The sequence below is a fragment of the Neolamprologus multifasciatus genome, chromosome 2 (genome assembly GCF_963576455.1).
Source record: "Neolamprologus multifasciatus chromosome 2, fNeoMul1.2, whole genome shotgun sequence".
Taxonomy (NCBI): Eukaryota; Metazoa; Chordata; class Actinopteri; order Cichliformes; family Cichlidae; genus Neolamprologus; species Neolamprologus multifasciatus.
The window spans coordinates 26,577,785-26,590,866 of record NC_140440.1 but is presented as its reverse complement, the minus strand read 5'-3'; the positions used below and the strand labels follow the sequence as shown (position 1 = coordinate 26,590,866).

General features: G+C 41.3%; 1 protein-coding gene and 1 long non-coding RNA gene across 3 annotated transcripts in view; one reads left to right on the top strand and one right to left on the bottom strand.

Annotated features, from left to right (window-relative positions):
- Nucleotides 1–13,082, bottom strand: part of LOC146524511 (uncharacterized) — a 476,239-nt gene that overhangs the window by 224,760 nt on the left and 238,397 nt on the right. The window lies entirely within an intron of this gene.
- The window catches only part of LOC146524520 (A disintegrin and metalloproteinase with thrombospondin motifs 2-like), a 160,349-nt gene that overhangs the window by 70,258 nt on the left and 77,009 nt on the right, over nt 1–13,082 (top strand). For both annotated transcript variants that reach the window (XM_085179677.1, XM_085179686.1), the window contains exon 3: nt 5,509–5,683. In XM_085179677.1, coding sequence (XP_085035803.1) covers nt 5,509–5,683 — 175 coding nt within the window. The remainder of the gene's footprint in view (nt 1–5,508; nt 5,684–13,082) is intronic.

Here is a 13,082-nt window from a genome sequence, read left to right as displayed (position 1 = left end):
TAATATTCCTTCTGTCCTTGGACTCTGTCAGATTTCTACACATTTAATGCCTTCAGGTACTTTTCAATTTCAATAAAATGTTTCATTTTTATTTTTTTTCTTGGCTTTTGCCTCTTTTATTTGATCTTTATTTCTTCCAGCTCCATTAGCTGTCTCATGCGGAATGTTTTACCCAAACATGAATAACAGAGCCCTGTCTCCATGTTTTTCCTTCCCCACATTTGGAGACATGACACCCATTTTTCATTGGGGTTTTCTTTACTGGACTTGTTTCTGATGTTTAGAACTACGTAGGTTTATATGTCTGGTGTGCTAATCTCTACAATAGACACGTTTGCCACTGTGAATCCAGATTATCTCTTACTCAAACCTGGCAAAAGTAGTCACAACAGCAGGAAACCTTTGGAGGACCCTGTTCTCAATTTACTTTCTCCCTGAGAAAATACTGTGTTCCCAGAACACAGCGTTTACTTGGCTCTGTAATAACTAATCTCTAAACCAGATGTGAACCTGGAGAAACAATCAGTTTTCCTTTTTTTGGATTTAACTTTTTATTTGTTTCTATATATTTTTTCAAAATGATAGCAATTTATTTCAGATGTCTCACCTTTAAAGACAATGTGGTCCATTTTTCCAGGATGATCAGTTACTATCCATCTCAGACCCTAGATCCAGATTCTTGCAGAAATCTAAAATAAATTACAGTGCACACAATGACCTTTGCAAAGAGGTCAAACAACAGCAAGGACAGCATGGCAGCAGTCTGCCTGTTTTTTTGACAGTTAGCTATCAACCATTGTGGCAGACTAAATTCACAACACTGTATGCAAAAGATAACTCACATTAACATGTGGCAATCTAAACTATTACACATTGACAGAATAAGACAGTACAATATTGCAGAGACATGCTAATCAAGACAATGCCGTAAAATCGAGCTTTGACAAATGGGGTGGATCTCATCTGTCCTCAGCCACCGAACAGCTAATGAATAACTCAGATAGTTCTCTGCTTCCTCTATGGAATTACGGCATGCCATTGGAATTCAGGAGATTCTCAAAATATTCCTTCCACTCCCACCACACACATTTTTGCCTAAAAGCTGCTTCACCCCTCTGAGTTTTCTGACAGTTGTACAGAATTTCTCTTGTTCCAAACCACGCTGAAATCCCATCACACTGGTTCTTGACTTGGTAACCACCAAAACCACATTCTGCTTAGCCCATTGGTACTTGTAAGTTCTCTCAAGAGTCCCACAGGTTTGACCAATTTTGATAAGGCTTCTTAGGGATGGTGGCTAACTTTACCTGTGTTGTCCATGATCTAGTTTTTCGAGTTATATTGGGGAATATGACCCATCCAGACTCCCTTGGAATGTTGCTGAAGTTTTGCAGGAGGTGAAGGTTTGCCTTTGCCAGACACTCCCATCACACCCTCACTATAATATTAGTGACACCGCAATATATCTATCAACAGTGCATAAGCACTCACTATGTAATTAACGAGTGCTCCAGCAACACTTAAAGTCATATGTTTGCATTTTGGTTGCACGTCACCAGCTGCTAGTATCTCCTCCTTTGTAGACTACTTTTACTTGAAAGCATCTTTTTGCCTCAAGTGATGAAAATTGTGTCAGAATAAATTTCGTACATATTTTGCGAAGTAGTGCACTTTAATTTTTGGAGTAGCTCCGTATTAAATCATCATCAAAAGCTGACACACTGCTCTTGCTCTCAGACATGCCTGGGCTCGTCTCATTGTTGTGTTCACTAGGGGATGTAAATGCTGCTTCTTGCAATTTGACATTTTTATATCAGGTAAAAAATATATTTACCCCACCAAAGAAACCTAAGAAGTCCCAATGCTCTACATTGGTTGTTGATCAGAACCAAAGTGAAGTCGTAATCTCGTTCACTTGAGAGAACCCCAGCCTACAGGCACTCTACCAGGACTACAGCTATACACAGCCCTATCACATACGACTATCATAAAGTGAATTGAATATATTTACATTCATATGATGAAAAAGATATTAATCCTCCTTGTGAAATTCACGATCATTCCCAACCTTTTCACCCAAACCCAAGGCTGCTTTATGTGTGTGGTCTAATATACAGATTATAAAAGGTTTTTTGATGATGATGAAATGTAGAGAGTGATTCTGTTAGAGTTAAGTGCCTCATGAGGGGAGGGAAGCTAATAAGCTAAATTTTAACATGTCAAACTTAATAAAATGTCTTGAGGCTCATCACCCAAAGGAGCACAATGAATTTACTGTAATAAGAGAACAGCAGCTAGCAAGGCAGCTGAGCCTAGAGCAGTCCCTGAACAGGCAAAACTAGTTATAGGGCGATGATTTTTTTAAGCTACAGCAATTACAAAGGAAATGAAAAAAATTCATAAAAGCAGCTGAATATCCACTTGGCAGGAAGCTTGAGATTTTACGGATCACCAGATGACATCATTTTAATGTGCGTTTCTGATGTTACATAATTTTAGAGGAATACAGACGTTTGCAAACAGTGTTCTTTAAACTGAGACATTTTTGTGCACTATTATTGAAGTTACCCATCAGCCAAATGCCACACGTCATGCAGAGCCATCAGCAGAAATCACTCTTCTTAGTCAAAGTAGTGCAGTGCCAGTCAAGGATACGTTTCTTTGCAGCTTTCACCATTAAGCGTATCGGTGTGAATCAAGCGGGAAAGATTTTACGTAAAAGCAACAAAACTGAGTTATGTGCTGATGCTCTTCCTGTTTTCTTTCATGGGAGTTAAACAAAATGATCCCTGTGTAAATGAAAATCGCTGCTTCTGTTTCTAATAGCAAGTGTTATAGTTGAAGCTGATTTTTCTCACAACAGGGAGACAAACAGTAACACACCTAATTTTTTCATGAAGACCAATAAAGGAAATTTCAAATAAGAGAGACTTAATTGAGTAGCGAAGCTAGCAGAGTCGAGGTTGCCTACATATAAACATGGTTTTCAGTTGTGTCTTTGAATGACTCTGCTTTGATGACTCTGTATCTGAACTTTTGCTTCATCCGGACAAAGCATTTGGACAAGCCTCCCTTTAATCGCCTTGGCTTGGACTTGGGTGTCCATGATTTAGAGGAGATAAAGACGGTGCGTTTCACTGTTCATTCTATTATAGTGTCTATTTACATCACTTTCTCAAAGCTTTTCTCCAGTTCTTATATGATCACACTCATTTTCCTCTCTCTGACCCTCCACCCCCACTATGCGGGCTCTGGTTGATCTAAGCATGTCTCCCAGTCCTACATGTCATCTTTTTTTCTTTGACACGGCTCTCCTCTCACATCTGCTTGGTATTCTAGAGTGGGAAGGCATGCACCATCGCAGATCCATCAGATCCAATCAGAATGCTGCACCATAGCTCGAAAAAATAGAGGGATGGGAAGAGAGAGCCGAGGAAAGAGAAAGAGAAAAAAAGAAAAGGGGAGGCAGGTCAGTGACTTGTCAACATCCTTCTGGGACTAAAGCATCAGACTGGCAGGGTGAAGGAGAGAGGCAGACAGAGGAAGGAACCGAAGAGAGCAAGAATAAGAGCACCTTTTAATTTCTAAGGGGCAACTTTTGCTAATATCCTTTCAAATCAGCCTCTCCGAGGAATACTAGGAGCATACAAATTCATACTCTCCATTTCTGATAGAAAAGTCAATAAGTACTACGCATACTTGTTTCCACCAAGCATATTTCTTTAGATTTGATGCATTTAGACTCCCTGTACTCTACTATAGAGACATTACTGATACAGATGTAGCCAATAACATGGATTTTTTAAAGACTGCGCTGAATAACAAAAAGAAATAATGACAAATGTAGTGCATGTGTTATTTTACTTTTTTCTCACACAGCATGAAGTCTAATCAGTTGTATTCATACAGCGCAGTGGCAAAAAACACACTGTACATCGCATCAACTAAATTCATCATTCGTGTGTATTTGTCCACTAAATCGCAAGAAAATGATCTAATGTCCTAGAAAAACTCAAGCAAAAACAGAAATGCTTTGAATTTCTCCAAATACATAAATAAACACACCAAGCAAATAAACAGACAAAGCTTATTTTAATTTTAGGTTATGACTGAGGGATCTCGAGGTCCCTCTACAAGGTCCAGTATCTTATATTGGATATAAAACCAAACTAGCGCCATTTTTTTAAAGGTAGCATGGCGCATTCATTGAAGAGCCAGCCTAATTATTTAAGTCATGTACTCATTCCACTGATCTAATGACATCTTGATCGACCTTTGTAACCTTTCATATTTACCATATTAGGGACTCAGGTATATATCAGATTTTAAAATCATCAAATCCTATATCAGTTGGACTGTAATGTGTCTTGAGTCTTGAGTTTTACAATGGAACAAACACAAAGGTTATTATGAGGTGCTTGTCCAGGAGTTTCACTAAAAACCTTGGAACTCAGATTGCTACAATACACTTCATATAAACTGTTCATTTTAAAAACCCTTGTATTGGATTAAAAGCCTTCTTTTCTCAATAAGCCTTTATTGTGTAACAGTTGTTGGCATACTTTGCATTTAAATTTGGCAATGTGTTGCAGGGGGACATGCATTTGGGGTCTGCTTTTTAAGAGATCGTGTTGACCACGCCCCCAGACATTATCAGAGCTTAATAGACTGCCTGTTTTTATTTGAGGTGTTGGTATCATTGTAAGGCTTCTGACTCCACCTGCTTCAGCTAATCTCTATGCAGTACAGTACACACGCAGCTATTTATTCCTCATTCATCTGTAACGCATGTTTTTTTTTCTATCATCAGCTCACTTTCCTGTCTTCAGCTTGTTCGTCATATTTTCCTTCTCCTGTCAGAGCGGAGAGAAAAGCCGACAGGCACATGCTGATCGTATCAATGTTTTCCCTTCATTTATCACCCTCTTTCTTTTGCTCTCTTCCTCTCAAAAGCCTCGCAATCCTCTCTGTGTGTTCTCTTTCCTCTACAGCAGTGCGTTGCCTTGGTAATTACCAGTTGTCTTAAACAGACAGATGGAATAACAGAGAGTGACGGGCAATTTTCCCAGTGCCTGTTTTCCCCATGTATGTGTACGCAACCCCCTTTTTGTGTGTGTGTGTGTGTGTGTGTTTTGTGAGTATTCTTCTTTACTTGCCGCCACCTCTTCTTCCTCACCCCTGTTCACATGCAGGCTGATGTGTGTTGTGTGAGTGTGTGCACAAGGGACGTGGGGAATTACCTGACAGGATGTGTTAGCGGAGGATGGGAGTGGGACAGTCTCATCTCCTGCTCTTGTGTTGGCCATTTGAGATGCCAGGTGTCACTCTGGACCTCTGCGGGGGCCCCAGGAGGGATCACCGCTCTCCCCTTCTCTTCTCCTTCGATTCTTTCTTTAAATTATCAGGGAGGTGAGGGATGGAGGCACATATTGGATGAGGAGAAGCTGGGTGTCATGTTAGCGACTGATAAGTATTACTATGATATAATGAGTCATGTTTCTTTTTCAGGCCGGTATGATCAAGACAGAGAGAGAGGAGTTTTTTATCGAGCCAGTCGAGAGGGGCGATGGAGTGATAGAAGAGGAGGAGGAGGGGGGAGGAGGAAGGACACACATCGTCTATCGCTCTTCAGCCGTTAAGAAAGTGCCCATCAGCAGCGCAGCGAACGACTACCACTCCAGAGGTTAGTCTCTAGTTCTCATCGCACTGTCCTCTACTTTTGAAGCTCTTTAGGCACGATTCAGCTCTACACTCCCCTCTCTTTTTATATCGGAGCTAGCCACACGTGGAAGTTATTCAGTAACACTGACTTCCAACTTAAGTGCAGGTTATTCACACTAAATTTTAAACCTGGATAAGTCGTGCAAGTGTTAGTTGTGGCATGGTTATGTTCTCAACAATACATGCTGAAGCACAACCCAAGCTGTTCTCCCATTAAATAAAGTCTTCCCTAACGCTCACCTTGTTATATAATCATATCAACCTATTGTGTGCAAAGACAGTGAGTCACAGTGCGAGCGTGCCTCACTGTCAAAAAGATTACACCTACACACCCTCAAACACATCTTGTCACTGCACTAATTTTCCAGTGAGGAAGGAGTAACATATGGAGACACACATGTGTGACTGGTGAGGTACCACCCTCTGTGTTCCTGTACAGAATTTTGCTCTGCCTTGGCTCCCTTACTAATTGACAGCTGCGTCTTAAGTCTTCGGTTTCTCCATCTTCCACTCTACAGATGAAATCAATAAACTGAAACAACAGGTATGGATGTCATTTTGGCGAGCAAAATATAAAAGTTTCCCATGTTGTGTCAGCTCACGAATTCAAACACATTTAGATGCAAAAAGGTTTCTTTTTAAAGGTTGATGAGTGGTCAACCTTATTTAGCAATAAAATAATGCAAAAAGATGATGGTTCATGTGGGGGGTGGGTTTAAAAAAACCTTTACTGATGCAACCTTCCCATTGATCCCAGCTTGGTACCTGCAGTTGTGCAGCATGTGTTAACTCATATTTACATAGATCGTTGTGGAAACTTCACTCTTTCCACTGCCGTGTCGTGCTCTGTTGTTGTTGACCTTGAATCTAGCTTGACATTTTCCCAATCTTACTGAGTTTGCTCTCAACCACAGATACAATACTATTCAAAAGAGCTGAAGGTTTTAGATACATGAGTTTTTGAAAGGTCTACATCACAGGTGTCGAACTCCAGGCCTCGAGGGCCGGTGTCCTGCATGTTTTAGATGTGTCCTTGATCCAACACAGCTGATTTAAATGGCTAAATTACCACATGTCTTGAAGTTCTCCAGAGGCCTGGTAATGAACTGATCACTTGATTCAGGTGTGTTGACCCAGGGGTGATCTCTAAAACATGCAGGACACCGGCCCTCGAGGCCTGGAGTTCGACACCCCTGGCTACATCATCAAGCCATAATCCTAACCTCCTTACAGTGGGGCAAAAAAGTATTTAGTCAGCCACCAATTGTGCAAGTTCCCCCACTTAAAATGATGACAGAGGTCAGTAATTTGCACCAGAGGTACACTTCAACTGTGAGAGACAGAATGTGAAAAAAAAATCCATGAATTCACATGGTAGGATTTGTAAAGAATTTATTCGTAAATCAGGGTGGAAAATAAGTATTTGGTCACCTCAAACAAGGAAAATCCCTGGCTCTCACAGACCTGTAACGTCTTCTGTAAGAAGCTTTTCTGTCCCCCACTCGTTACCTGTATGAATGGCACCTGTTTGACCTCATCATCTGTATAAAAGACACCTGTCCACAGCCTCAACCAGTCAGACTCCAAACTCCGCCATGGCCAAGACCAAAGAGCTTTCGAAGGACACCAGGAAAAGAATTGTAGACCTGCACCAGACTGGGAAGAGTGAATCTACAATAGGCAAGCAGCTTGGTGTGAAAAAATCAACTGTGGGAGCAATCATCAGAAAATGGAAGACATACAAGACCACTGATAATCTCCCTCGATCTGGGGCTCCACGCAAGATCTCATCCCGTGGGGTCAAAATGATCATGAGAACGGTGAGCAAAGATCCCAGAACCACACGGGGGGACCTGGTGAATGACCTGCAGAGAGCTGGGACCAAAGTAACAAAGGTCACCATCAGTAACACACTACAACGGCAGGGAATCAAATCCCGCAGTGCCAGACGTGTTCCGCTGCTGAAGCCAGTGCATGTCCAGGCCCGTCTGAAGTTTGCCAGAGAGCACATGGATGATACAGCAGAGGATTGGGAGAATGTCATGTGGTCAGATGAAACCAAAGTAGAACTTTTTGGTATAAACTCAACTCGTCGTGTTTGGAGGAAGAAGAATACTGAGTTGCATCCCAAGAACACCATACCTACTGTGAAGCATGGGGGTGGAAACATCATGCTATGGGGCTGTTTTTCTGCCAAGGGGACAGGACGACTGATCCGTGTTAAGGACAGAATGAATGGGGCCAAGTATCGTGAGATTTTGAGCCAAAACCTCCTTCCATCAGTGAGAACTTTGAAGATGAAACGAGGCTGGGTCTTCCAACATGACAATGATCCAAAACACACCGCCCGGGCAACAAAGGAGTGGCTCCGTAAGAAGCATTTGAAAGTCCTGGAGTGGCCTAGCCAGTCTCCAGACCTCAACCCCATAGAAAATCTGTGGCGGGAGTTGAAAGTCCGTGTTGCTCGGCGACAGCCCCAAAACATCACTGCTCTTGAGAAGATCTGCATGGAGGAATGGGCCAAAATACCAGCTACTGTGTGTGCAAACCTGGTAAAGACCTATAGTAAACGTTTGACCTCTGTTATTGCCAACAAAGGTTATGTTACAAAGTATTGAGTTGTATTTTTGTTATTGACCAAATACTTATTTTCCACCCTGATTTACGTATAAATTCTTTACAAATCCTACCATGTGAATTCATGGATTTTTTTTTCACATTCTGTCTCTCACAGTTGAAGTGTACCTCTGGTGCAAATTACTGACCTCTGTCATCATTTTAAGTGGGGGAACTTGCACAATCGGTGGCTGACTAAATACTTTTTTGCCCCACTGTATATGCTAACATAAACTAAACAAATCGAAACAAATATACAAATTGATTCAGATTATTTATTTCTTTATTTTAATTGTAAAAAGGTTCAATAAACGCGCCTGTTTATAGTTAGTCATTCATATACTGACTAAAGCATGTTACAAAAACCTACTAGTATTAAATTTGTTTGTTTTTGTTTTGTTTGGAGGTATGTGAGTATTTTTCTCACAAGGCCTTCTTGTTTTGTGCTATTACTAAAAGAATTAATCAAACAAAAATGGAAAAATTACCAGAAAATAGAGTGCGCCGCTATTGCTCTGCATGCCTCAGGCCCGCGTCAGTAGACGTGACCCTCCAGTTGCTCTCATTGATCTGATGTCTACAAGTTAATAAACTGACCAGTTCAAGAGTCAGTATCTCCCACGATCGCAAAAGTGAAAATAATTTCAAGGAAATTAAGCTGCCGCGCAGTTCAGGTGTGAGCCGAAGGACTTTATACTGAGTGCATTGCAATAGATGAGATCTGTGTCTTCCTATTCTGAGCAGTTGACTCAAGAATGTCTAATAATATACAGAGAGAGAGAGAGAGAGTTTCCATAGGAACACCCAGTGAGGACAGACTGCATTAGAGTAACACAGATCTGCTCCCACTGTTACTGATACCTGGCAGTACATCCACATACATACATACACACATGCATATGGGTTTACAAAAACGAAAGAAAGAAAAACTTTATGGAATCACACACATATACAACCACACAGAGCTTACACAACTCCCTTGATCATACGTTTACACTTAGCCTTACACATAGGCACACACAACACGTCTCACTGCTCCTTCTTGCCTTTGAATCTTTCTTTCTAATGAAGAGTGGGGTGCAGATCAATAGCGTAGGATAGAACAGGCTACTGTGCGAGCCCGTTTGTGTGTGTGTGCGCGCGTTTGTGTCTGTGTGCGTGTGTGGCGTGGGCATGAGTTCTGTGGTCGTCTGGCTTTGAGTGCTGGGATTTTCAAGGCTAAGCGGACAGACAGACTGACAGACTGACAGACAGACAGACGAGCAGGCATGTGCTGCTCCCAGTAGCATTTGATGTGGATCGCTCTCTTTGTTTCTCTCTCTTTTTTCCTTTTTATCATTTTTGTCCTAGCTATTCTAGACCACAACATTATGTAAACACAAGGTTTACCTTCCAGTTGTTGCATCATATCGCTCAGTGCTATACAAGAAATGCAGTATAGATCTTACACACAGATTCTTCTTCTCTCCACCTTCCTCAGGTTAAAAAGAAATCAATTCTTTCTTCTTCTTCTTTTTTTTACTTTCCTCTTGTATCCCCCTCATATTCTCTTTCCCAGACAATCACTCCCCACCTGTAGATCAATCGGGGACATTAGCAAATTAATTAATAATAGATCAATCATTTCTGAAGATCTCCTATGCCAGGCTTGTGTAATTCACAGCCAGATATTGAATGCTGGACTCATTTCCTGGCTAAAGACAGAGGGAAGGAAGTTATATTTAGCAAGGTAATAGTGGAGCTCAAGAAAGAGAGAGGGAGATGAAGAAGGAGTGAGATTGATCACTTTCTTACACCATAAGCTGAGGAAGGTGTAAATCAATGTCCAAAGTGGAGAGAGCGAGCTTTATTATAAATGTGACACATTTGTCAATTAATTGCTGGGGCAATAAAAAAGCAAAGGATTGCCGTATTTGTCTTCTTCTTCTTTTTTTTACTGCTGGGTGGGCAGAGCCCCATCTTTTAGTAAGGCATTTCTTCCTCCCCAGTAATTTCATTTTATCTCATTTTATCTGGTTTTTGGTCAGTGCCCTTCTGTTCAGTTAATTTTCCTTAATTGTCTGCTCTCTTATACAGACTTTGACTTTGCTTTGCTTACTTTATGCCCCAGACAAATTCCAGAGGCCAGCCTATAAGGCTGTAGTTGAATGTTTAGTCTTTGGAGGCAGGACTGTCTGTGCATGTGTTCCTCCAGCTGCATGCATGCAATCATGTGTTTTAGTGCTACTGCAGTGTTTTGTCCAGGGCGCTGAGACATGCCCAAACAGATGGACTACTGGAGGGCTTTTTCCCCATAACGCTCTTCACTAACTCTTTTACGTGTGCCTGAATCTCACATAAATATTCTTTATTAATGTTACTGTATCCTGCATTATTACTTAATTACATTGGATCTAGTGCTTTAGATGATGCATTCCTCTAACATTCTGTTTGCGTGGTATCATTTGGTTTTATTTTGTACTTATATACATAATATAAATGTAATTCATTGCAGCTCTTGTGTTTTCCCTGACATTTTGTTCCCAAGCTTGATATTTTGTTCTCAAGGTAGAAAAGCTCCCTGCAACCTTGGGGGGAAATGCCTGCAATTAGCTGGTGGGCTGACACCGGGCGAAGGGCTGTGGCAGCTACACGGGGCTTTATACATGCATACAAAGCCTGCATTTGTTTTCCCCCGCAGGCGGTGATATTCTCTGTGTTCTCGTATGTTTTGTGCTGTACCCTAATCCGCTTTAGCGTTCAGGGCTGATGTGAGCTGTTGTTAGATTGGTGCTGTTGTGTTGTTCGTGTGCGCCACGTTGCACAGCGCCGATACCATGACGTGTCAGTCTTGGCCTGAGCTAAGAGGAAGTTGGAGAGGGTCAGACAGAGGCCAGTAGTGCTAGTCACTGTAGCTTAATGTCTGCCTCCCACATCCAGAAAATGAAGGAGGCTCCCTCGGGTCCCGCTCTCTCTCTGTATATCTTTCTTTGCCTAACTCTCTCACTTTACTCCTTTTTTATTTCCTTAAACTGCATCCCCTCCACCACTGTTGCCCCCACCTCTCCGTCTGCCGGTGTGACACATGGATAGTCATATGGTGCAAGGGTTTTAAGAGGCGACTCATGACTAAGCACTTAGAGATGTGAGCACACGCAACTCATAAATGGCCTGAACTCATCTTCAGCGTGTAACCGGGGCCCCAGCAGACACTTTGCATTATGGCGTGCCTCTTGATGGAAATCCCAAATAGCCACGTGAAATGCTGGGAAGGTCACGTTCTCTCTTGCTTGAGTCATTTTTAACCCCTTTGTTTCAGACCACAAATTTTAAATGCATGAAGAGAAAAAAAATGTCTTCCACACAACCAAAGTCCCATTTTTAAACTTTTCCCCATCTGCTTGTATAAGTCCATACCAACCCTCTGGCTCCAAGCTATTACTCAGTTCATTAAGGCTTTTGTCTTTTTAACATATTGTCATGATTTATGTCTTATTTTATTTAATAAAAACAAGCCCCTAAAAACAGAAGCCGTTCCTGTGAAGCATGTCTTTAAGCTAAATCCTTAAAAACTCATCGTGTAACCACAGGGCTGACGGTGTCTGAAACACCAAATATTTGAACACTTAACACTGTTGATAATTTGCTAAGACCACAACTTTCTTACAGTGCGTAATCCAAACCATGCAGAAACTTATGACTAATCTCATGTTGTGGGATGATCTCCAGTGTTATCTGGTGAGATTTGCTCCGTTTCAGTTCTTCCTGCTGTATGATGGTTTTTATCTCTGTTCATTGATGACCCTAAACTTTTATTGAGGAAAAATGTAACCCTAGTTTTACATCTTTCCTATATTGTGTTTATATTAGCCTAAGCATAGCATTGTAGCTAGCATAGCAGGTAGCAACATTGTAGCTAGCATAGCAGATAGCACATTATTATACGTTAGCTAGCCCAAATTCAAAACTCTCCAAGCATTCCTGTTGTTAAGTTTTGTGTCTTTATTTACGTTCAAAGTGATAGGAGAGCTTTATATTTTATGTATTTATTTATTTTAGAACAAGTCAGCACCTTTAGATGGAAACTAATCAGTTAAGTTCCTGCTAATTTCTAACTCTGCTAAACCCTTGTAAAGCCTCTTTTATGGGTGCCTGGATGCTAGATTTTATTGCAACATCTGGGAGAACAGCCACACTGATCATTTTATTTAGGCTGTATGAATTTGGAGAATTCTTAACTCTCGAGCTTCAGTGTTTGTGTCATTTTGGGGAACCTTTGGACCCAGAAATGGTTAATGATGTCAGACCATTCACGCTTACATTCTTACCTTCGGCCAGTTTAGGATCAACCTAAGTCAGCTTAACTTAATTGTTGTTTTTGACCTGATGGAGGAAGTTGAAGTACCTGCACTCTCACAACTGGGGCAACTGGCCAAGGATACTTTAGCACACGGAGGAATCAGATCTACCGACTGATAGTTGACCCACTCAACCACCTGAGCCACAGCCACCATTTTCTTCCTTAGTCTCTCTCTACCAGCTCACAACCAAAACTGCTCAAACTACCAAAATAAACCAGAACATCTAGTACCAAACGTGTCCCTTGCCTACAGATTCTACATATTCATATGCATCTATCTGTTTATAGTGATTAATTTCCAACTGTTCTGATTGCCTAATCACAGCATGTTAACAGACAACAAATTTCCTACAATCACAGCTTAACAGACACAGTACATTGCACTTGCACAATCGGGTCCCTCGAA